General features: G+C 49.7%; 1 protein-coding gene across 2 annotated transcripts; it reads right to left on the bottom strand.

Annotated features, from left to right (window-relative positions):
* Window positions 1-5768: 5768 nt before the first annotated feature.
* On the bottom strand, window positions 5769-24966 carry KLHL36 (kelch like family member 36). 2 transcript variants are annotated; one of them, XM_038148084.1, is made up of 5 exons: window positions 24740-24966; window positions 19836-19917; window positions 15188-16261; window positions 14138-14295; window positions 5769-7821 (listed from the first exon to the last, which is right to left on the bottom strand). In XM_038148084.1, the coding sequence occupies exons 2-5, from the start codon at window positions 19893-19895 to the stop codon at window positions 7266-7268; spliced, it is 1848 nt and encodes a 615-aa protein (XP_038004012.1). In that variant the 5' UTR covers window positions 19896-19917; window positions 24740-24966; the 3' UTR covers window positions 5769-7265. The 2 variants fall into 2 exon arrangements, with proteins under 2 accessions (XP_038004012.1, XP_038004011.1); XM_038148083.1 differs by lacking the exon at window positions 24740-24966 and adding an exon at window positions 20037-20365.
* Window positions 24967-25041: the final 75 nt, after the last annotated feature.

Below are 25041 nucleotides of genomic sequence, written 5' to 3'. Positions count from 1 at the left end.
CCGTCCCCGCCCGCCCGCTGCGCGCGCACGGGGCGGGAGCTGAGGGCGCCCAGGGAAAAGGGCGGGAGGCGGCTCCGCCTCCCTGAGGGGAGAGGGGCGGCCCCGGGCGGGAGAGGAGCCCGGGAAGAGTCCCTGGAACGCCCCAGCGGGCATCTCGCCTGTGAGGGGCTGAGAGAGCGGAGGGCGTTTAGCCTAGGGAAGATGAGGCTGAGAAGGGATCTGGTTAATGCGTGCGAAATATCGCCAGGGCGGGTGCCAAAAGGATCGCAGAATCATGGGATGGGTTGGGAGGGAGCTGAAAGATCATCCAGTCCCCCCCCCAGCCATGGGCAGAGACACCTTCCACCGTCCCAGCTTGCTCCAAGCCCTGTCCGGCCTGGCCTTGGGCACTGCCAGGGATGCAGGGACAGCCACAGCTGCTCTGGGCACCTGTGCCAGCCTGGTGCCAGACCTTTTTCCGTGGGGCTCAACATCAGCACAAGCAGCAGTGGCCATAAACTAAACCACGAGAAGTTCCAGCTCAATGTGAGAGGGAATTTCTGCCCGTGTAAGGTGGCAGAGCTCTGGAATAGCTGCCCAAGGAGGGCGTGGGGTCTCTTCTGAGGGAGACATTCTGACCCCACCTGGGCACGTTCCTGTGTCACCTGCTCCAGATGTCCCTGCCTTGGCAAGGACATTGGGCTGGATGATCTCCAGAGATCCTTTCCAACCCAAATAATGGCATGATTCCTTGATTAAGTTGGAAAAGCCTTCCAAGACCATTGAGTCCAACCTGTGACCAATTCCTTACCTGGTCAGCCAGCCAAGGGCACTGTGTGCCACATCCAGCATTCCTTGGACACCTCCAGGGATGGTGATTCCACCACCTCCCTGGACAGCCCATTCCAATATTTAATCACCCTTTTTGTGAAGAAATTCCTCCTAATGTCCAGTTTTCCTCTGTAAAAGGGCACGTGCCAAGGGTCACTCTGGCAGATGACAGGTAAGGCTGCGTGCCCAGATGATGCCAGACCAAAGCTGTCACATCTCTGTCCCAAATAACCAGGGTGGAAAGGGTTCAGGATTTGTATCGAAAAAAAAAAAAAAAAAAAAGGAATGACTAAGCCAATCTCATGATTTTGAGAGGATTGAGTCATAACAATACTGAAACCCCCAGGCAAGAATCCATCAAATTAATCGCTAATTTACTCCATTTTTTTTTTTTTCCTGAAACAAACTACCAAGTCCTGCAAAAGTCTAATTCGGCTGGGCAGCGAGTGATGGAGACAACTTTATAACAGTGAGAAAGTTGAATAGAAGAAAAGCACACAAGAACTTTGTGTCTTTGGCTGTTGACGGAACGTGGGCAGAAGATTCCTCCCCGTCTCCAGGACAAGGACACGTCCCTCCTGTTTTGTGAAGAGCAACACTTACCGTGTGCTAATGACAGTGAATGATTTTCACTATCAGCCTCTACCCTTCCAGCTGACACACCCAGCTGCCGCTCCCTGGCTTTTGTCTCTCGCAAGTGTTGCTGTGCTGTCCTGAGGCAGAGAACCAGCAGTGAAAATGGCTGGTTAATATTAAAAGGGAGAAACAAAAAAGGGAGACAAATGTTCAGGCTTTTTGCATACAGCATTTCAAACGTCTGAAAGCCCCTCTCCCCTCGGGAGTCTAATTTACAAGGTAAATAGTGGAGTGAAAACCCTTACGTAGCTCGTCTGGTTGAAGGCAAAATTCCCTTCTGCCCACAATGCTGCCTAAGTAAACTGACTGTTTCAAAATACAAATGAGCACAGTGTCTTCAGCCTGGAAAGCAGAAATTCAAATACCAAAACTGCTAAAACCCAGAGCTGAGGGTGAAAACTGAGAAAGGATGTCACTGTCTCATTCGGCAACATTTTAAACACGTTCAATCTTATCCCATCTTAGTATAGTTTAATTAGAAAGTCTGTTAACATTTTACCATAATATTTCCTAATAATCTAAGGGGTTTTTTTGTAACACCGTGCTTTGATGAAACTTACCCGCTGCAAAGTTTCCACCTCGGTTCTGTTCTATTAATTTTCGCCACTTTTAGTGGCCTGTTATTTCATTACTGCTTTCATTGCACAAATCAGTTGTATTTTCTTACATCCTTTATGCCAGTGGCTGTGAATTATCCCTCCAAATCAACAAGTTGCTTTTCCAAATTAAAAAAAAAACAAAAAAAAACCCCCCAAAAAACCCCCTAATGTTGTATTTTTCTTTCTGCATATGCACATTCTTAATATTCATGGAGCGATGTTCCTACCGACTTGTGGATTTACCAAAACCAAACGAGGTCCATGGCTGTGGAAATAAAGGATTGTCTGACAGCAGCCCGGGAGCTGGATCAAACACCCCCAGGGTATCCGGCTCCAGGTGCTGCTGCAATTGCTCTTATCCTGCTGGAAATGCAAAGTGCTGGGGACTCCGTGGGACTTCACAAGGTCATGGGATCTGTGCTGGTGGCAGTGCCAGGAGATGTGTACACACGGCTCCTGAGCACTTCTGAGGGTGGCTTTTGGGGAGCTGAAGTCCTCAGGACCCCCAAAGCCACTTTTTCAGGGACACAGGGAATGCTGTAGCACTTCAGGAGCTTTAGTGCTGTCCTTGCAGAGCTTCATCCTGGTGCCAAGAGCTTCAGGAGCTCCCAGGACCTTTTCTTCAGAGATGCAGAACATTTATCCCAACAATTTCTAGGTCCACATAAATCCAGCCCTGGCTGGATCTCAGGGAGGCTCCGCTGGCTCAGATTAAAAACAGGATAGTTAAGCTTTCAGTAGAGAACCAGCCAGCTCTAGGCCAGCCTCAGAGATTGTACAATTATCAACCTTGGTAATATTTTTTGAACTTTCTGAGCCCTGAATGTCCCAGGCCAGCAGCAGGCACTGGGAGTGGGCAAAGGGAACCTGAGAGCGGAAGGGCAGGAATGGTTCTGCAGGTGGAAGACTTTAGGCAGGTAACATAGCCTAACAGCAGCTATTTAATTCCAAAAATGGGTTAATGCAAACCTGACTTCAAATTCCATTGGCTGTTCACGGAAAGTGGCAATTCCTACATTTTCTGGGCACTTGTAAAAGATTTGCTGATGTAAAAAGCTTAAGCATGGACTAGGTCAAGCAGAAACACATTTGAAGTGTGGACAAGCCTTGAGTAGATCATGTGGATGCTTGACTCAGTGTTTCAATTATCTATGCAGAACTTCTGGCTAATTAATTGTGACTTATTCATCCTTATCTTAAATATAAGTCTCCCCTCTTCTCATTCAATCATCTCTGTCAGTTCTGGAGCATCAAAAGATCCAGCAAGTCTCCATCTCACCTTCCCCTCGTGTTCTGTCACAGAACCCATCATCATAAAAACAAAGGCATCTTTTTTCCCAAAGCCACTCCGAGTTCCAGGAGGAACTAAAAAATGTGTGTAGCACCACCAACCCCGTGACTGGGCTGTGTCCTCCCTGTGTGGAGTTACCAGGAAGGAGGAGGAAGCTGTGAGTAGCTGAGCTGTGCTCTGACTCTCACAGCGTGGGGACAGAACCTCTCCATCTGCCCTGACCTGATCCCTGAGACACCCCAAAGCCATAAGTTCATGAAGGAATAATTAGCATCTCACTCATTATTACATTCATGAGAACTGAAATCGCTCAAGAAGCTGAAATAAAATAATATTTAAAGCCTGTCACGCCAGCTTTTTAGCTTTTTTTTTTTTTTTTTTTTTTTTTTTTTTGTCTTACTGGTCAGAGCTTTGCTGAGACATACCAGCAAGGGAAGAATCACAATTCAAATCTGGGCTTGTTTTCTGCAAGTTAAATTGCTCTCAGAAAGAGCACTGAAGGTCAAATTATTTCTTTACATTCCCTAGACACACAATCCCTTTTTTTGCTGTCATGCAAGAATCCAGAATCCTAAACAGCGCCCAGAAAATCAGCAGTTTTTGGAAAAAAACACTGAAAGCAGTCAGATCTCTTACACAGAAAGACATCGACACATTTTCCTCAATATAAAATTTCAACTCAAGAACAAAAATATTTCCATCTTTCTCAAGCCTTCAAAACAACTGCATCTCACACCAGGCTGTGATTTTTCCTCAGGGTACCTCGAGGGATTTGTTATCCAACGTCAGAGTTACAGGAGCAGCTCCTTGACATGCCAATGCCTCGATACAGGCATGCAAGTGTGGGAAGAACAAACCTGAGGGTTTTGGTAGCTGCTTTGTTTCAGGTAAAACGAGCTTTCCTCAGAATTTGGCAATGGAAGCCTTTTTGAAAATGAGGTAGAGCAGTAGTTATTTTTCCCTGGGGCAGGAAGAAAGAGCTGTGCTTCCTGGCAAGGGTGCAATGCTTCACAGAGCTTGGGGATGAAGGCAGTGGGATCTGCAGGTTCAGGAGCCAGGCTGAAGCAAGAGAATACACCTTTCCTCTGCCAACCCCAATTCCTCACCAAGAGGACTGTTCAGACCTCAAAAACCCGGGCAGAAATCCACTGGTGTCACACAGATTCTCCCTCTCATTTTTCAGAAATTCCAGCACGCCAATTCCCCAAAGCCATGCAGCGCTGGGGAGAGAGGGTGATCTCCAAGCTCCCTGTGCTGTCTGCTGATACTTCCTGAGGGGTGATCAGCCACATCTGGATCCACAACATCCCAAATCCAGGGTGATCAGCCACATCTGGATCCACATAATCTCAAATTCGGGGTGATCAGCCACATCTGGATCCACATAATCTCAAATTCGGGGTGATCAGCCACATCTGGATCCAGATCATCTCAAATCTGGGGTGATCAGCCACATCTGGATCCACATCATCTCAAATCCAGGGGTGATCAGCTGCATCTGGACCCACAACATCCCAAATGCAGGGGTGGTCAGCCACATCTGGACCCACAACATTCCAAATGCAGGGGTGATCAGCCACATCTGGACCCACAACATCCCAAATCCAGAGGTGGTCAGCCCCATGGAGATCCACAATGTCCCAAATCCAGGGTGACTCTGCCAGACCTTGCCTTTAGCAGTGCTCCCTGCCGTGGGCTTTGGGGTGCAAATGGGGTCACTTGTTTCTTCAGTAATGGAAAAATGCTTCTGGCAGCAACAGGTACAATCCCCCAGTGACCTCTAATGACACAGGACATGTCCCACCCTCACTCACAGCCTCTGGCTTTGGTATTTTCCCCAACAAACCCTTTTTGATGAGCACTGAAGCTGTCTTTTGTTCATGTTTGACGTTAAGAAATTGTAAATTGTTTATCTGCACTCCATTAAATACTGTCTTTGAAACCACCCTACAAACTGGATTGGATCTTTTGTCGGACCGGCAAAAATCTGAAAAGGAATTTCATAGAATCACAGAATGGTTTGGCTTGAAGGCACCTCAAAACTCCTCTGCTTTCACCCCCTGCCATGGGCAGGCACACCTTCCACTGTCCCAAGGTGCTCCAAACCCTGTCCAGCCTGGCCTTGGACACTTCCAGGGATCCAGGGCCTGCCCACCCTCACAGGGGAGAATTTCTTCCCAATGTCCCATCTAATCCTGGCCTCTGGCAGTAGGGAGCCATTTCCCCTGGTCTCTTCTGACTGTCTGGAGCAGAAAAATGCAAAAAAAAAATTATCTAAATAAGTTTTATTTCTACTTCATATTGTTAAATTTACTTTCCTACTAAAATGTTTCCACCATTATGAATTCCACTGAAAAATGATTACAGGATTATTTTTTTCCAATTAATCAAAAAGGAATACCTCGCTGAAATCAATACACGAGACATCAGACTGTGATGAATAGAATATTCTAAACTGGATTTATTGTTCCCAGACATTAATGTAATACATAAACACGTTAAAAGAGGGGATATAGTAACAAGCAACCCAGTAACAGAAAAAAAGCAAGTCTTTGAAACTTTTGTTCTATACTTACACATGAAAATGTCCCCAAAAAGTTAAGTAGTTGTCAGTCAATATAGCAAGGATTTCAGATATTAAAAAAAAAACAAACCAAAAACTTGTCAATGAGTTTGTCGTAACCAAAATGTTTCATTTGGGTTTTTTTGGTTTTGTTTTAAATTTATTTTTAGGCTAAAAAAGAATAACCATTACCTCATGCAGTACACAAAGGCTTTAAAATAAATCCATTAACACAAACGAAAGACTGGCTTTTTATTTTAATTAAAAAAAAACACCAAAAAAACCAAAAAAACAAAAAAAAAAAAAACAAACCCAAAAAACCAAAAAACCCTCAAAGAGTTTCAGAAAATTAATTCCAACTAGTTTTCTTAGCATTGAAGAAACAACCTGTAACCTCCTTGCACTCCAGAAATTTATTGTTACCTCTTTTGATACACATGTGCTTGTAGTAGGTTTAAAGTAGGTTTCTTCAGTAGAAACTCTTACCAGAGTTTCAAATGAAATTAGGTGCAAAAATGTTTTCTTAGTGTTTTCCAATTATTGAGGTAAGTGGTTTGAGGGGGGGAAAAAAGACAAAAGAATGAGGGTAGCAGGATATCACCTGCACATACACCAGATGGAAGAAAAGGCAAATCTGAAATACATGGAAAGGGAGATGGGAGAGGAAAAAATAACAGCAATGATCAACAGCTGAACTTTAAACCAAAGCCCTTGAAATCCACTCAGCAGATCAGCAGTCACTGAAATAAAGTGTTTATGGGCATGGCTGGCGAGCTGGGCTCTGGGGGAGCTGGAGTTATGACAATAGTCCCAACTCCAGCTGACTGCCTGACAATGCTGGGAATGCCAGTGCTGCTCCAAGAGCTGCACCACGTCCTGGCCAAGCCACACAGAGACCAAAGATCATCACACGAGGAGTTCCCGACACCAACAACGGGGTCACGAGCACAGAGCAGCAGCCTCTATGGTCAACAACGGAATATATGGCAAACGAGAGACTGAGTTAGCAAAATGTGGTATAAAAAAGTATAAAAGTTGTTTTTAAAAACCTCCTTAAAACGTCGATATAATACGATGTATGTGGAAATGCCATGAACCACAGAAGGAGAAGCCTAAGCCTTAATATTCAGGAGAGCAGCAGAACCTCTCTGGCCACATCACCCTTTGTTTAGCAAGAGGGGAGTTTTTGTTTTTGTTGTTTTTACCTTAAACATGAGTTTAATCCAAAAACCACATTCAAGTTTACATTTTCTGAGGCTTCGGAAGATGCCCTCCCCACCCTGTTTAAAAAGAAAAAGAATAAAGGTTAGATAGAAATGTCTAAATACAAGGAGTCCACCATCCAAGGGTGGCTATCCAGGAGTGGTCATCTTCCTCGATCTTGATGTTTTTTTGTTTTTATCTTTTTCTTTTTGTCCTCTGTTTTGGGTTTCAGGGCGCAGACGCACGCGGACACTCCGGCAATCGCTTTGGGCAAGTCCGTCCCTTTGCACCACTTATTCTTCTCCTTATCATAGACCTGGACTGTTTTGGAGAAGACAGCCTCCTCCCAGCTGTAGCCTCCGAGGATGTAAATCTTGCCTTCCCAGACTGCCACCCCCGACTCGCTGTTGGCTTGCAGCAGAGGGGCCACTCTGGTCCACTGGTTGCACTGGGGGCTGTAGGACTCCACGCTGAGGATGTCAAAGCGAGCCATGGTCTCGATGTTGTCGTCGCTGCCGCCGATGGAGTAGATGTTGTCCTGCAGGGTGCACATGCTGTGCCAGCCCCTGGCAGTGATCATGGGCCTCTTCTCCTCCCACACGTCCGTGCGGTAATCGTAGCACAGCAGGTTCTTTCTGTAGGGGCCGATCTGGTAATCGTGGCCTCCCGAAATGTACACGAATTCCTTGTAGACGGTGCCAGCGTGGCCGTAGGTAAACCTGGGGCAGGCAAACAGGGACAGTCCTTATGGGTTTTATCAAGACACACGAGCATGCAGCAGGGACTGTGCTAAAGAAGCAAATAAACAGCAACTAAAGACAGAAGAATCCCTGATCTGGTGGTTACCCACTAACTCTCATTCCCAGGGCCTCACCCTGCACTGCAGAGTGCACAGCCTGACAACCACTTTTAAATCACCCTTTCCATAGCTGGTCACTACAGAGCACTAAGGCATGACAATCACTTTTTAATGCATCCTCTGGAGTGTGTCACACAACAGAAATAGCCCATCCTGCTCCACTGGCATGACCTTCACTCCCACACTTCTGCTCCAGTGCTTGGCTTGCATCAGTCCAAGAGAGCCAGAGAGGGAAAAAATCCACATCTCAATAAGGGTTTCTGTGACAGAAGGGGGAAATAATAATGACACCTCTCAGACTTACCAGTAGGGATAAACCAAGAGAAACCAAGGAGAAAACTGCTGCTGCCTTGCCCTTGCACGGCTTCAGGATCACTGGATACATTTCTTACCCACGGGTGCTCTCTGCTCAGTTCTCCTGCAGTCCCAACACAGGCAGTGTCCTTTCCTTTTCATGAGCCATCTGTCTGCTCTACCACTGCTGTCCTACAGCTGGGAACTTCTTTGGTCACCCCAGGACAAGGCAGCAGACCCCATCACAGATAACGGTGAGGTAAGAGAAAATGAGATGGTAGAAGCAACACCATGCATGCTGCATCCACAGGGCAGAGAGAAACCCCCTTTGGTCATCTGTAATAAACCCACTACGAACCTAAATCTCCAGAGTGTTCTTAACTTCACGCTAGGCTATTTCTGACCAAACCCCTTTGAGCTCTCAGAAGGGGACAGCCAAGGTGATGAACAGCATCAGCTGCTTTGAACACATCATTTCTATATGTCTTTTTTCCCTCTTTTGGGGGAGTTGGGGTGTCAAAAGATGCAGCACCAGCCACAGCAAATTGGCTCTCACAAGGAACCCAAGCAATTCAATCCCCACAGGGCACAGAGCAATGTACTCATCACGCTGCACTCACGAGCCTCTACCACCATCCTTTGTAGTCAGGCACTGGAGACCACGCAGCCTCCACGGCAGACAAACCTCTGTTAGCATTGCTTTAGCCTTTGAACCGTGCCTGAACACGCTGGAGCTCCGTGTGGAGAGAACCTTGAGCTGTTTTTATTTCGCAGGCTAATGGTTTCTCTGAGCCACACAAATGCTATCGGAACATCTTCCACGCACCTGAGTGCCAGCACTTCTGTGCCAAGGGAGAGGATGGACTAGGAAAGAAACCCCACGTTTACCCTGAAAGCACAACGCTTCTGAGATGAGCTAAAAGGTGGTTATTATCCTAGATGCCTACCGAAACCTCTGATCCCTGTCTGAATCAGATATTTTAATAGGTTCCTGCTAAAGAAGCAGAAAAATCCCTGACACGCTTGGACTGACAGTGCTGAGTGCCCAGGACAGTCTGTTCAACTACAGGGGCTGGAGCTCCAGCCCTGGAGATCTTGCAGAGGTGACTTCACAGCTGTTCTGCTTCTTGGCCTCTCAGGGAAAAGACAGGAAGAAAAAAGGAGATGGCTTTGGTACAGTTATGGACTTTATCCAAAAAGGCAGCTCAAAATTTCCACAGCTCTCAATGTGCCTCATGATGGAAGCAGTTAATTCACGCTCAGTGCTTCTGGTGGACACGATGTACCTTGAGCACATGAACCCCTGGCTTCCACCCTGACAGAAATACCAGGCAGGTGAAGTGCCCAGAGATGCTGCTCCTTGGCTGAGGTCTCTTCCAGACAAGAACAGGGACTGTGCATCTCCAGAGGCTCCTGGCTGCTTGTCAGAGCCTGTTTTTCTCTACAGACACAGGAATGGGGTTGAATATGCTCAGTCTGGGGATGGGATGGACAGCTTGAGCTCAGTTTATTGCAAACTGCAGCAGACTTTAAACCCACATGAAACCAAGCTGGAGGCTTGGATTCATGGAGGTTGGTTGCCTGGAGGCTGTGCTGTACCAGGGAGTTTGGAGGAGTCAGGAGGAGGACAATGCAAGGACATGGAATGCCCCCCAGAGCCCTGCACTGCTGGCGGCAGTCACACTGCATTCACCATTCAGGGAAAAAGTGAGCCTAAGTTAATAAAAACCTGCACGGCCTTTGAAGAAGTAGGTTAAATATTCTCCTACTCTGGAGCTCTGTGCAGGTAAGCAAGCAGTAGCCATTGTCTCTCAAGCACAGGCACGCAGCCCAGCACAGGCAGCTGCAGAAAAAGCACTGATCTGGTTCTTTTGCCTCAGTCAATGGCTGTGTCCAGGGAACAGCAACAGCTGAGAGAGTGCTTTGACAGAAACCATCAGATCTGAAGCACCAAATGGACCATCAATTTGTTATTGTCCAGTACAGGACAATTACCCGCTGAAAAGCACCAGAGGTGTTTCACTTTGAAACTTTCACTTCTGAAAGCTCATCCAAAATAGCAACACTTTCCTAGGAACTGCATGAAATAGATGCATAAATTGAAACCAATCAATACAGATCCTTTCTACAAGCCCTGTGATGAGTGAAAGGCATTTCTAAATGGGCAACAGAACAGGCACATCAATAGAGTGGGTCTAGACAGCCTCCAACAGAGAACATTGAGCATTTTGGCAGTGTTATCTGCAAGAGTGGCCAGAAAAAAGCAGAGGCATTAAGAGAAAGGAGATTTGATTTAACATCTGCTGGAGCCTGGCACCAATTTTGAATGCCTTAACCCAGATACAGTGCTGAAAAATTAGTTCCTGACCCAGTAACACCATTCAAATGCCAGAAAACCTACCATTTACTGCCCAAGACAGAAGAGCACATAACTCAATAAAGCTTTGGGAATCCCCTAGCCCAACCAAAGTCCAGGTGAGCTGTGGTTGCTCTGAATCTTGGTGTCCACCTGTCGTAGCCCTGAGAGATCGTTCATGACCCAACTGGCAGAGCAGATACCATCACTCCCCAGCCTGTTCCAACACAGCTCCTCTCACAGCAGCTTTCAGTTGTTCTGCCAAACTTTAACCTAGGGCCACTCAATTAATTTCGCTGCTGTCTGCAGCAGACCTTTTCATGGTGTGTTCAGGATGAGAACACACTGCCCCACCTCCTGCTCTGCCGAGCTCCTCAGCCACCGCTGCTCCCTGCCGGGCTAGAAACTATGACAGAAACTGCTCCCAGTTTCTGGGAAAAGGAGCAAAAAAATATAGGACCTCTCTGAAGAAAGGGAAAGGTATCCCACAACCAAGGACCCTAATGAGCGTCAGGCAAATTGAATTCCCTTGTAGCAGGCTTGGACCAGGTCCACCCTTTAGACAACTTGGTTGAAGTTTTCCCTGCAAAGCAACTGCCCCGAGAGGCTCTTTGCTTCTCCAGCAAGACAGCCTAAATTCAGTCAAAACAGCTCAGCTCCTTCCAAGAGAGTGCTTGGGGAAAACAACGTGTTGTTTTGACCATATAGGGTGGGAAGGAGAGGGGGGGTAAGAGGAGATAAAGAAGAGCCTGTAAAGCTCTTCCTTAGAGGAGCAAGACTGTGAACAGCAGCATGGACACGGGATTTGGCGCTGGCATGTGTGCTCAAGGACACAGCCACTGCCTTTCCCTGCAAATGTCCACACACGTGGCAAGCTCTGGCCCTTGGGAAGCAACAAAACAAACCCATTTTCTGGATGTTCTGCATAGAAGCTTTAACAAACAACCTCTGAGAGTCCCACCCCACACAGCTCAAGCCGAACAACACAAGCCCACACCCCAGAATGACCTCAACACCAGCCTGTCACTCCAGGGAACAGGATTCCAGGCAGTTGCTGGCTTGGGGTAGTCAGGAATGGCACCAAAAAGCCTGCTGCTGGTGGTCATGCTCCCAAGAGGACCAAAACACCTGCACATGCTCTCTTCAGAGGGAAGAAGACAGAAAAACACAGGAAAAGAGGCAGGTTTTTTTGGGATACAATGCCTGACCAGGCAGTCAGGAAGCAGAGGACTGGAGCTTCTGATTTCCTCTACATGAAAAGTCTTGCTGCTGGAAGAGGGGGAGATGTTGATTGAAACAGGAACTTAAATCTGTTTGAGGAACAAAAGCATGTGGTGAGGAGGAACACAGAGATCAGATGAGGAGTGCGTTGAAGGGAAGAGTGGAGCAGGCAGGAGGAACTGTAGCTGGAATGCTTTTAGTCTCGAATGGATCACAGAATCCTCTCTCCTCCTTCCTCCACTGCCAGTAAATCACACACTCACAGGGATGGGGCAGCCATGGCTTCTCTGGGAAACCAGAGAAGGGCCTCACCATCTCAGAGCTAAGAATTTTTTCTAATATCTGATCTAACCCTGCCCTCTGCCCGGGGGAAGCCATTTCCCCTTGTCCTGGCACTCCAGGCCCTTGTGAAGTCTCCCTCCATCATTCCTGTGGGCTCCCTTCAGGCACTGGAGTGCCACAGTTAGGTCACCCCGAAGCTTCTTTTCTCCAGACTGAACAATCCCAATTCTCTCAGCCTTTCCTCTTAGGAGAGCTGTTCCATCCCTCTGATCATCCTGGCGCCTTCTCTGGACTTGCTCCAACCTCAAGTACCTCAAGGAGGGGCTGCCCAGAGCCTTTTCAGCCCCAAATCTGCCAGAGCCACCCAGCTCAAGCAGTGGACGTGTGTCAGAAAGGTTCCTGTTGCTCACCTCTGAGTCTGGCCTTTTGCAACCTGCATAAACTTCTTTTTGCCTTATTCCTTCTGCGCAGAAACAATTCAAACTCAAACAATTCACTGCCCAGCACCAAATGGGAAAAAAGGGCTGAAAAGACAAAAAATCCAAAGGGGCCAAGAGTCCACTAAGATCTAACTGAAGACACTTAAACGTGCAAAACAGCAGCTGCATGGAAACGTGGGGAGCTGTCACCACACAGCTGAGCCGACACAAGGACAGAGCAACAGGAAGAGAGGATGCAGAATCATTCATTTGGATGCAGGAATAATTAATCCTAAAAGGGGTCTGTCCCCTAAGGGGGGCTTTTGCCTCGTCCAAGCAGACCAGCCCGGCAATCTAATAAAAAATTAACACCCACAAGTCAAAGTTCACTTTAAATGCTGCAGCTGCAGAATTCCCAAAGCCAGCGCACAGGCAGCAGTTGGAATATGCAGACAAACTGCTCCATTTTAGAGAGTCTGGGTAGATGAAGCCAACTGTGTGAACTTCCCCAGGATCATTTATGAGTAAAAATATCTACACAGGATATACCTCACGGGTGACCCCAGCTAAGAGAAGGATTTTGGACCTGAAGATGCTCTCCTACACAGCTTCCCAGGAAGGGCTGTGGTGCTTAGCCCCAACTGCTGGATCTGCCTAAGTGAGCAGAAATAAAAGCATCCTGCTGGTGAAGAGCACTCGAGCCCAGCTGTTAGCCTGGATCAGCCTTGCATGGCAGCACCTGCCCAAAATAGAACTGGGCAACAGGCTTCTGTGCCTTCACTGGCTGCCTCTGGCTCTGCAGCTCTGCAGCTCAGGGACCAGGGAAAAACCCTGAACTCTCTAACCCAACTGCAGGAACCTGCTCGGTGATGGCACCAGGAAAGCCAGCACTGCTGCTGAGCTTTCAGACATCATGGAAACACCATCCATCCAGCCAACGTCCCTGTGAGTCCCACAAATGTGGCATCACCAAATCTGATCACAGCAAATGAAATGCTGTCCTGCTGGCCTCACAAAGTCACTGCTCTGACGTTGATTCAAGACACAGCAATGTCCTGTCTGTCACCACAAGAGCTGCAGGGCTTAAACCTCTCAAAAGCAGAACAGCCAAGTTTTGACTCAGACAGAGAGAGAGAGCTCACATTTGCCAGGGTTCTGCATTTCCAATACAGATAAATGTGTTTAGCTGTGACAGCCAGACTGAGCAGCCCAGCACAAACACCCTAAAAGGAAAATCATCACACCAAGGTGACAAAGTAAAGCCAAAGAAATGACAAACCCCTTTGACCAAGATGTGAACAGTGCTTCTGAAAATATTGAACTCCAAGAGGCCTCAGGAAAAGCTTTGTAAGAATTACAGAATGAAATCAGAGCTCTCCCTCCCATCCTCCAGACGCACCTTGGGATGAAAATTAAAACCTCATTGACACAAGGCATGCTGCCTGCTCAGCTGCCAGCTGCCGCTGTGGTTGGTGTGGCTGATGCCACGTTGCTTTTACATCCCCTTCCCTCCCTTCCAGGGCTCCCTTCATCAGCTAAAGCCACTCCAGCTCCCTTTACTACCCCTCTTCAAACACAGGGGGGCTTCCAGACAGCTCAGTCACCTGGGCAGTCCTGCAATGTAGGTCCAGGAGTCCTTCTGAGGGCTGTAGGTCTCAACTGAAGACAGGGCCCCGTTCTCATTCCTGCCACCAACAGCCACCAGCATGTCAGTGATCGCTCCCAGGTAGAAATCCACTCGTCGCTGTCTCATGGAGGCAACCTGGCAAAGAAAATGACCTGCTGGCATCTTCCAGTGTCTGCTAAGCAAGGGACTTAAGGGCTATTAACAAGGATGGGGAAGGTGCTCCTTCCCCTTTATTTGGTAAGGAGAGATTCTGGTTTTGACCATTATATTCATGAAACACTCCTGTTTTTCTGCAGTAGCATCCATTTTCAAACAAGGGGAAAACAGGAAACATCTAAGAGACAGGTTACTCCATAAGAGTTTGTGTTTATAGGAACTCCTTCCCAGCTCTTCAAGAAACAGGTATTGGAATCACTGAAAACCACAAGTGAGCCATCCAGGATGGCTGATTCATAGAGGAATCATGACTGGTTCAAATGGAAACCATAACTGGTCCATACAGGAACCATGACTGGTCCATACAGGAGCAAGGAGTGGCTGATAAAGTAACCCACACAGATGAAGGGTTTTGTGGCAGCACTGGGAGCAAAGGGCTCGTTCTAAGGGACATTTAGCACACAGCCACTTGACAATTGTCAGAGATATTTCCTTTTTGCATCACACCCATTTCTCATTTCTATGTACTACTGCTTGAGGAAGATGATCCAAGCAATCACCTCCAAGTCCATTCCAGAATTATTCCCAGAAGTAATCTAAAGAATTGCAGGCGGATGCTGAATTTCTCAGACGAGATGCACAAATCCCAAATGAAGCTGAATATCTGCCCCAAACTCTTTTGCTCTATGCGTAATTTAAGCATTCCCACAAAGGACTCAAGCAGCTGCTTCAACTTAACCAACTTAACTTTTCCTTTGGAAGCACTGCCACGTTGAGTATTCCAACAAGCCCTGTCCTTCCACCAGCAAAGGAGAAAACACTGTAAACACAAAGGACTTTGAACAGAGAAAGAATACAGCTCAGGCCTCACCTTTATCCACTGGTTACAGCGGGGATCATACCTATATAGGAGATTAGACGCCGCATCCCCTCCATTGTCCCGGGAAAAGCTGCCCCCGGCTATGAAGATGAATCCTCCCAGGACCGCCACGCAGTGGTGACTCCGCCGGGCCGGCAGAGGCGTCTCTGCCACCCACTGTCCCTTCCTGGTGTCCAGGAAGCAGGTGTCATCGCAGAGCTCCAGGCAGCGCTCCGACACCTCGCCGCCCACGAAGAGCAGGCGCTCCTCGCAGGTGCGCAGCGCCGTGCGCTTGCTCTGCAGCACCGGCTGCGCCGCCACGCTGTTGTGGTACCTGACGGCCTCCTCGATGAAACCCTCGCAGTTGGCTTCCTTGGGCAGCAGCGAGCACACGGCGGGCTTCACCCGGTGCAGGAGGTCGCTCTTGGGGATCAAGGGGAAGTGGATGTTGTCCAGCACTTGGTAAGCCTCGTTCTCCCGCTCCGGGTACTGCGTGAGCCACTGCAGGGCGGCCTGCAGCAGGTCGTGCTCGCACTCCTGCTGCACGTCGCTGCTGTCCAGGTACTGGCACAGCTTCTGCAAGGAAATGTTCTGCAGGAAGTCCGGCGTGAAGGACAGCGTGCCGAAGTTCTGCAGGATGAAGGAATCGATGTAGGAGTCAAGGCGCTTCAGGTTGTAGATGGAGGCCAGCTCCTGCAGGTACAGGTAATTCTCCTCGCTGACTTCGTTCTCCAGGTACTCGCAGCAGAAGTCCACCACCTTCCAGATCTGCAGCAGGTGAGCTGTCTCGAGCACGTAGTCGATGTTCCCTCCATCCAGAGACAGCTCGCTGCCGTACAGGAAATCCACCACGGCCTTGAGACCGATGTAGGAGGCTCCAAAAAGCTCCACCTCCTTCTGGTGGGCCTCCCTCATGCCGATGGTGAACATGGAGTTGAAGTAGTCACTGCACACAGCCAGGAGGTTCCTGTGGGCTGGGACTCTCTGCTCGTCCACCACCAGCACGATGTCACAGAAGAGGCCTCGGTGCCTCTGCTCGTTCAGGCTCTGCAGAACCAGACTGGAGTGGTCATCCCACCTGTACACCTGGAAAACACAAACAGCATCAGGCACGTGGCACCTCCACCACGATCAGTTCCACAGCAGAACGTGTTTTCCCACGAAGTGCAGTCATACATAAGTCAGAGACAGCTTTTTTTGTGTTGCACATTCACATTTATAATAAATTTTGACATGAAGCAGTTGGCAAGTGACACAGTACAAGCTCCTCAACTTCACTTTGAAAGGCCTATGGAGACTTTTACTGCTTCCTACTCCCCTTTTTTAATAAAATTTACTCTTCCTTCCCCCACAGTGCTGCATTGAAACCTCCTCCCTGATGAGTTATACAGGCACAATTTTCTGAAACTCTTCCACTCATTGTCTCGGAGACATCTTGCTGACATTTCCTTTCTTCCTTGTCCCCCAAATGACTCCTTACAGAGTTCTCCCAGCTAAGCTACTCACAGAGCATTCAGAGTGGGAAGCACACACGCAGCAGCACTCTGAATTTTCATTCAGCCCATGTATTGTTTGGGTTACTGCTTGCTTGACAGCTACCCCCTCTTAAATCTTTCCAGAACTCTGCATTTCTAAGCTTGTTAGGGTGAAATCCCTCTCTTTCTTCCCACATTATTCCAGGCACACACACTGCACTCAGAAGTAATAGCTGTTTATTTATGTGCAAAGCCACACATGTGGAGAACTGATTCCCACAAGGCTTCTCCTCGCTTCCAGAAGCTGAGGTAGGTTTTATTTAAATGAATAGGAGCAGATATTTTTCTTTTGAAGGAAAGGGAAAATGCCCTCAGGACACATCCATTAAGTGCCCTTCTGGGATCCCTCTGGTCCTCACATTCTAAGCGCCAGCTCTGGACGTGTCACTGAGCTTTTGAGGCCACCAGCATTTGCCTCTTTTCTCACAGGCTCACATCACCAGCCTTAGGATGAACCAAGCTGGAAACATTTTGTTACCTCTCAAATGCCCTGCAGAACATGAACTGAACACTGCTGGCCAGTCCAGAATGTCAAGTGAAGTTTTAGGACCACCCTCTGGAGGAATTAAATGCGTGATGGCCCAGTCAGGTACCTTGTGAGGCCTCTTAATAAAAGGCAGGTTAAGGTAAATGCAAATACCAAATACTTTAATTACCAAATCCAAACCAGGCAGAGCCTGTAAGAACTTGTAAGAGCAGTGAAAAGGGGTGGAATGGAAGCACATCCCTGTGTCCTACCTCAGGCAGCTCTGAACAGTCCTGGCTGTCTGAATCTTGCCCAGTCCTAAACCCCCAGGCTGCATTGCCAGAGGTGACACCTGAAAAGGTCACGCAGGTGACCTGAGCCTCCCAGACGCTCCCCCTTCCCTTCCCCACCAAACTGTTGTTTCTCCTAGGAATCCCAATGACCTGTGGCTCTCCTGGCTGCCCCAGCAGAGAGCACACGGCCACAGCAGCCTGGAAAAGCCTTTGCTGGGTTGGTTAAACCACAGTGGGACCCTCTCTACCCACCTGGGTGGAAAAGGTTTGATCCTGAGAGCCAAGAGGGCTTCATGAGCCCCAAATTTACAACCAAATGCGCTGCTCTTGCTGTGACATCCCAGCAGATTCTCTTTATTTCCTTATGTTCTCTTCTAAACAATGGAGCCCAAGCTGCCAAAAATCCTGCTGTTGGAATGGCTCTGAACACTCAAGTGTGCAGAGTTAAACCAGTCCAAGAGAAAAGGCTCCAGTAATTAAAAGGTTTCTGGATCAAAACTCTTTAATTTGCCTTATACTCATGAACACACCTCTGCATTTAAAAAGAGATCTACAGCATAGACAACAAAGTGGCTTCCACTGAGGAATAAAACTGCCAGACATCTGTAATGGAAAAAAAAATCATGTTTAAGGACTGTAAAGCTTTTTATCTGCATTTTCCTGAGGGTGAGAAAAGCTGATATTGTACAGGAGCCTAAGCAGAAACCAGGGGGTGGAGAGGAGGGGGGAGAAGAATAAATATGGCAAGGGATAAACCCCACTTCTTTGGCAGCTGTAATCAGGGGGAGTTGATAGTGGCAGATGAACAGCCAAGAAATAACAACTTGCAGCACCCTCTCCCAAATCTGACTGCCAGGGATAGCATTGAACCAAACCCTTGGACTGAACCAAAGCCATCCTCCCTCTCATCCCTGGGAGCTGGCTGATCATTTCTCTCTAATATTCCCTAATACCACCATCATGCATAACAAGATTACAGCAGAATATAAGATTTGCCAGAGATCCCTCTCTGCTGAGCTGGATGTTGAGGCAGCAGCGTAATCCTGCCCTCAGATCCGCCTGGCAACTCGCTCTCCTGAAATCCCTGTTGCCATGTGGGACTGCTGCAGCTCCAGGAATCAGGCAGGAGCCCATTCCACGCTGCACTGGAGGCTCTTACAGCACAGCAACGCAGAATTTCAGCCACTTGGCGAGTTCATTTGTTCAGGGAGCAAGAAACAGGAGCTGAGAGCTGCACATTTCAGAACCAAACTAATTTCATACCGAACTTGAACATCTTCCTCGAGCTATTTATATTCTGCAGAGCAGCCTTCCATTATCCAGTAATTCTAAGTTTAACAGATAGTGACAGCTGCTGTCTAAGCAAGCAAATAAAACAATGCTGTCAAGTTAATTAATTTTTAATGTGATGAATTATCATTACATTCAGACTAAACCATTTAAGTGGCAGACAGGATCAGAGAAAGATTATATTGGTAGGGATGCATTTAAAAATTAGTCCTATTTATCTTTCATCAATTGTGTTAGAGCAGAATTTCTTGGATTCAAAGATCTAATTTCTCTCAGACGGTTAATGCAGCACTGCTGCTCATCAATGGTGCAAAAGAAAATGAGATCTGGCTCATTCAGCTATGGTAAGGAGGCACTGAAAAGTTTCTCTTTTCCAGCTTTTTTTCCTGGTATTACAAGGTACCTGTTCTGCAGTTCCTGTAAGTACAGCACAAAAGCAGCTTGCACTGGCATGAAACAAAGTGAACATAATAATTACAGCTGTTATTAACATTTTATAAGTCATCCCGAGGACCTGCATAAAGAGCTGCCTGAGCTGGATTTCCGTGAATTCACAAATAAAAACAATGTATTTGTGCAGACAGAGCTTTGATACAAAGAAAATGAACCCCGCAAACTTCAGAAAGCAACCCAGGTTCTGTGAGTTCCCTGGGCTAACCACAGTTTGCAGGATCAAGGCTCCCATCTTGAACAAAACCAAGACTGAATCTGAAGAGCAACCTCAGCTTTGCTTTTGTAACGAGCTTGGATTTTACGAGATGGATCAGTTTAAAAAACAAACACACCACATTTCATAACTGAATTTTTAGTATAGAGAAACTACTGTGCTGCAATGATGTGGGTTTCTGAGTTATGACTCATGGTGAGCAGATGCCCATTTGCTGCTGCTTTTCCTTTTTTTTTCCCTTAATCACTAGGCAGCAACTTCTACCAAAAATACTTGAGCAGGTAAGCCACCATTTCCATCCCTCTTTTCAAAAGCTCTGAATTCTCACGTTCCCCCCAACCAGTCCGCCCAAAGGAGACCCTCTACCCCCAGCGGGGTTTTTTTGGTAGGTGCCACTAATCGTACGAACCTTGGAGGATTCACTGATCTTGTGCGGGCGGCAGATCCTGCTCTGCCGGGTTCCCTCCATGACCGCCCGATCCGCAGCACTTCTGCAACAAAGGCACAGGAAGATGTTCAGCAGCTCGCCAGCCCCTCCTGAGCGCCCGCACGCATCCTGAGCCGAGCAGGGAATGCAATTCCCAGCCCGGCACACGCTGCTGATCCGCACCTTGGAAATGCCCGGGTTAAAAAATATTCATTTTCCCTCCTCGCCGCTCTTCCCCGCCGTTGTCAAAGGTCGGTTGTGTCAACAAGTTGGGCGCAGCCCAGCCCAGCGCCGGCAGCGGACTCAGCGCTGGCTGCCGGGGGAGCGCCCGGCGCTGCCCGGGGCCGGCCGGAGCCCCCCGGCCGCGGTGACCGAGCGGCCCCGGCCCCGCTCCGGCCGCTACATCGGCCGCGGGGACGAAATGCGAGCGGAAAACAGCGGGGAAAAAAAAGCGGTGACAAATTCCTGGAGGCTGCAGCCGCCCCTCGCCCCGCGGCCGGGGCAGGAAACGCCGGCGGGGCGGGACCCGAGCGGGGCGGGACCGGAGCGGGGCCGGAGCGGCGGGGAGGGGCCGGGGCGGGGATCCGAGCGGGAGACATCGAGAGCCGGGCCGGGATGCTCGGACACGCCCGGGAGATCGGGGCTGTTCCCTGTCTCGGGATGCTCGGACACATCCCGGGAGATCGGGGCTGTTCCCTGCCCCGGGATACACGGACACACCCGGGAGATCGGGGCTGTTCCCTGCCCCAGGATGCTCGGACACATCCCGGGAGATCGGGGCTGTTCCCTGCCCCGGGATACACGGACACACCCGGGAGATCGGGGCTGTTCCCTGCCCCAGGATGCTCGGACACGCCCGGGAGATCGGGGCTGTTCCCTGCCCCGGGATGCTCGGACACATCCCTGGAGATCGGGGCTGTTCCCTGTCCCGGGATGCTCCGACACACCCGGGAGATCGGGGCTGTTCCCTGTCCCGGGATGTACGGACACATCCCTGGAGATCGGGGCTGTTCCCTGCCCCGGGATGCTCGGACACACCCGGGAGATCAGGGATGTTCCCTGTCCCGGGATACTCGGACACACCCGGGAGCTCGGGGCTGTTCCTGCCGGGTCAGGGATGACGCTGGCAGGGCCTGAGGCAAGGCAGACACGGGTAGCCGTGCCAGGGGCATTGGCTGCAGGGAATGAGGGATTTTTTGTGTTTCATTTGTACAGCGGTGATAAACTGTGCAGTGGCTGCGGGAGGTGCAGCCCGAAACCCCATCCCCATCTCCTCTTGCTTGCCTGGCATGACACTGCCTGACCTCGGAAATTCACCTCCCCGGTGGGGCTTTCCCTGCTTCTGTGGGACTTTCCCTCATTCATTACGGCCCAGAAGGCTCAAAATTAAGAACCTCCCCCTGGTGAGCAGCAGGTTCCCTGCCTCGGGGGGAAATCAGAAGCAAAGACACTACACAGACCCACCAAACAGGTCCAGTTGCAGTGCAGTGGTCCAAGAGGAAAAGCCCTTTGCTAACCTAGCACTCCCGGGCATCCTCCAGAGGTGATCGTGGGGACAGCAGAAGGCTCCATTGCTCTCACCAAGCACAGCCCAGCTTGGACACGTGTCCCGGGTGGTGATGGGGCTGCCGTGGCTGGCAGAGGGTGATGTGCACAGTGTGTGACAGCAGGGGACTGTGCCACGGCTGCCTGCTGCCAGCACCTCCATCTGCCCCAGCCTTGCCACCCTCCAGGGCTGGGGCAGCAGCACCCAGCCAGCTCCAAGGACACCCCAGGAAACCAGAGGGTATGATGGGCTTGTATTCATCTATTGATTATTGAGTCTGGAGATAGAAAGTGGTTTTGCCAGCTTTGGTCTCCCCTGTAGCCCGTGTGACCATGAGGACCTGGGTAAAGACCCTCGACCGTCTGAGTGTCCCACTCTGCTGCCAGCCCCAGTGCCAACTGTGACCTGAAAACTGCCAACCCCACTGCTAATTGAGACTTGAAAATTGACAACTCCAATGCTGTGCCTGAAAACTGACAACCTCAATACTGTGACCTGAAATCTGCCAACCCCACTGCTAATTGAGACTTGAAAATTGACAACTCCAATGCTGTGCCTGAAAACTGACAACCTCAATACTGTGACCCGAAAACTGACAACCCCAATGCTAACTGTGCCCTGAAAATTGACAACCCCAAACTGTGACCTGAAAACTGATAACCCCAATGTCAACTGTGACCTGAAAACTGACAACCCCAATGCTAATTGAGACTTGAAAACTGGCAACCCCAATGCTGTGCCTGAAAACTGACAACCCCAATGCTAACTGTGACCTGAAAATTGACAACCCCAAATTGTGACCTGAAAACTGATAACCCCAATGTCAACTGTGACCTGAAAATTGACAACCCCAATGCCAACTGTGCCCTGAAAATTGACAACCCCAAATTGTGACCTGAAAACTGATAACCCCAATGTCAACTGTGACCTGAAAATTGACAACCCCAATGCCAACTGTGCCCTGAAAATTGACAACCCCAAACTGTGACCTGAAAACTGACAACCCCAATGTCAACTGTGACCTGAAAATTGACAGCCCCAAACTGTGACCTGAAAACTGATAACCCCAATGTCAACTGTGACCTGAAAACTGACAACCCCAATGCTAATTGAGACTTGAAAACTGACAACCCCAATGCTGTGCCTGAAAACTGACAACCCCAATGCTAACTGTGACCTGAAAATTGACAACCCTAATGCCACCTGTGACCTGAAAATTGACAACCCCAAACTGTGCCTGAAAACTGACAACCCCAATACTGCGACCTGAAAATTGACAACCCCAATGCCAACCGTGACCTGAAAATTCAGGGCAGCCTCTTCCTGAAGGAGAGCATTGTTCTCTCCCTTCCTTTCTCTGCTTCTGCGCAGAAAAGACAGGGATGGAGAAGCAGGATTGGGGACAGGCATATAGAAAGATTGGAGAAGCAAAAAGTGGGGGAGATGGCAAAGAGACACAGGGACAAGGCACTTGCAGGGGTGCATTTTAAGAAAATGATAATGCTCCTGGGGGCCCATGGCTGTGCAGAGCCATCCTGTTTGCTCAGCTCCCTCCAAGCATTCTGAGGCCCTTCCTGAAGCTCATGGTACAGTCTAGACAGCTGAAGGTCACTCCAGACTCCCAGGACTCCATGCCTGCTGGAGATGTTTTTTTGAGGAGGTCCATAAGTCCTCACTTTCTCTTGTGCTTCCTCTCCAAGGATTGCTGTGACATGGACAGGAGTTTCTGCCAGGCCAGTGACATCTTCCTTACAGGATGAAGCCCCATGTTCTGGAGGTCTCAGAATTGCCATTTGAAAAGCAAATCAGAGCTCAAAAGTCAAAAAAGTAGGGAATTTCCTCAGTCCAGTTACAGCCTGATGGAACTGAGCACAATACTTATCCCTCCATGCATTAAAAAAAAAAAAAATCCATGAAAAAGTGAGAAAAGACAAGGCAGAGAAGCAAAGAGAAGAGGTTTGGTCCCACAAGGAAGACGTGCGTTCCTGATGTTTGGATCTGGCACTGAAAAGTGTGAGGCATGAAGTCCCTAATTAAGAGAATTAACGCTTCAGCCACAGGGTCACAGAGACCTGCACAAGGATGAGGCTCTCTCCTCCTAAGGGGATGACGTTGGACTCACCCAGCTCTGCCCTAGGAAACATCAGGAGCTGAGGGTCAGGGATTGAAGGGACAAGGACAAGGACAAGCAGCAGTGTCACAGGTATAAACAGCAGCAAGTGCCAGTGGATGATGAATGCAGACTACAAAAAATACATTTATGAGCAGATAATGCTCAGCATAATGGCTTTAGAAAAAAATGAAAGCGTTCCTGAAAGCAAAGAAAATCAATATAAATCCAGAAGTATTAATGTGTGATTATATTATCATCTAGAGCCTGCAGCCTGCAGATACTGAGCGTGATTCACTCAGTGTCCTACACTTGTACTGACTTCAGAGACATTTCCCTGTTCCTATGACCTCATCGAGTCAGAGATGCACTGCAGCAGTGCCCCGGAGCTCCGGGAGCCTCACGTCATCCAGGGACCGCGATGCAGCTGGAAGGAGCTGTGGGCAGCACCGGCTTGGTGGCACTAAAGGGTCCCTGGCACTCAGGGCTCGCTCTGGAGCTCTTGTCCCTCATGTCTGACAGCACTCAGTGACCGTGGGGTAATGAGGCTCCTACTGCTCAGCCTTCACAGGGACAACACTGATGTGAAACAAGCAATGGTCATCCCCTGCAAACTTTAAAAGAAACAAAATGTGATGCTTTTTATCAAGGAATGCAGTCTTTTTATTAAATTGCAAATCCAGCCCTACGGGTTTTGAGTAGAAACCCACTAAGATGCCGAAGGACTGGTCAGTAAAACTCCAGTCCTTGGGCACGACATCACCTGGTGCTGTTTATTCCCAGCGGTTCTGCAAAGCAGAGAGCTGTCTGCGTTTCTGTGGGACTGAAGCGCAGCCTCACAGGCAGCCTCAGCCTCTCAGCCCGCATCTCCGGGAGCGCAGGGACGCGCAGGGACGCGCAGGGACGCGCAAGGATGCGGGATCGCTCCTGGGCAGCGCCGGCAGCCCGGCAGGGGGAGATCGCTGCATTGGAACGGGGCGAGCCGCTCGCACACAGACACTGACACACTCACAGGCAGACACACGGACGGACACACGGACAGACACACAGCCCCCCGCACACACCTGGCCCAGCAGAGGTTGTCACCCCCCAAAGTCACCCCGGAGCCGCCGCTCGAGGCCGGGGCCGCCCCGAGCGCTGGGGCCGGGGTGCGGGCGATGCTCATCCCGCGCTGCTCCGCACAGCCCCGAGCCCCGAGCCCCCATCCCCGGCCCCGAGCCCCCCGCTCACCTGCTCCGCTCCGCGCTACCTCCCGTGCGCCCGGCCCGGCCCCCGGCCCCGCCGCGCCGCCGCCCGCCGCTCCATCCCGGGCGCCGCCTCCTTCCTCCTCCCGGCCCTCAGCGGCTGCCAAAGCATCGGGGGGCTGCCGACGCGGCGGCGGCCGGCAAAAGCGTCCCCCGGCGGGTCCGTGCCGCGCCGCGCCGGGCCGAGCCCCGCGGCCCCCCGCGCCCCCGTCCCCGGGCTATTGCATCACCGCGGAGCCCCCGCGGGCCGGGAGGGGCCGGGCCAGGCCCCGCGGAGCCATTGGCGGC

The sequence above is a fragment of the Motacilla alba genome, chromosome 11 (assembly GCF_015832195.1).
Source record: "Motacilla alba alba isolate MOTALB_02 chromosome 11, Motacilla_alba_V1.0_pri, whole genome shotgun sequence".
In the NCBI taxonomy this organism is placed as follows: domain Eukaryota; kingdom Metazoa; phylum Chordata; class Aves; order Passeriformes; family Motacillidae; genus Motacilla; species Motacilla alba.
The sequence above is the reverse complement of the archived record's forward strand: the minus strand, read 5'-3'. Positions and strand labels throughout refer to the sequence as shown.

Coding starts and splice junctions, on each gene's coding strand:
- KLHL36 (XM_038148084.1), bottom strand. CDS start 19,895: ATGGAGGGAACCCGGCAGAGCAGGATCTGCCGCCCGCACAAGATCAGT. Junction 16,262..19,835: donor AGATCAGTGAATCCTCCAAG/GTTCGTACGATT, acceptor TGTGTTTTCCAG/GTGTACAGGTGGGATGACCA. Junction 14,296..15,187: donor GCTGTAACCAGTGGATAAAG/GTGAGGCCTGAG, acceptor TTTCTTTGCCAG/GTTGCCTCCATGAGACAGCG.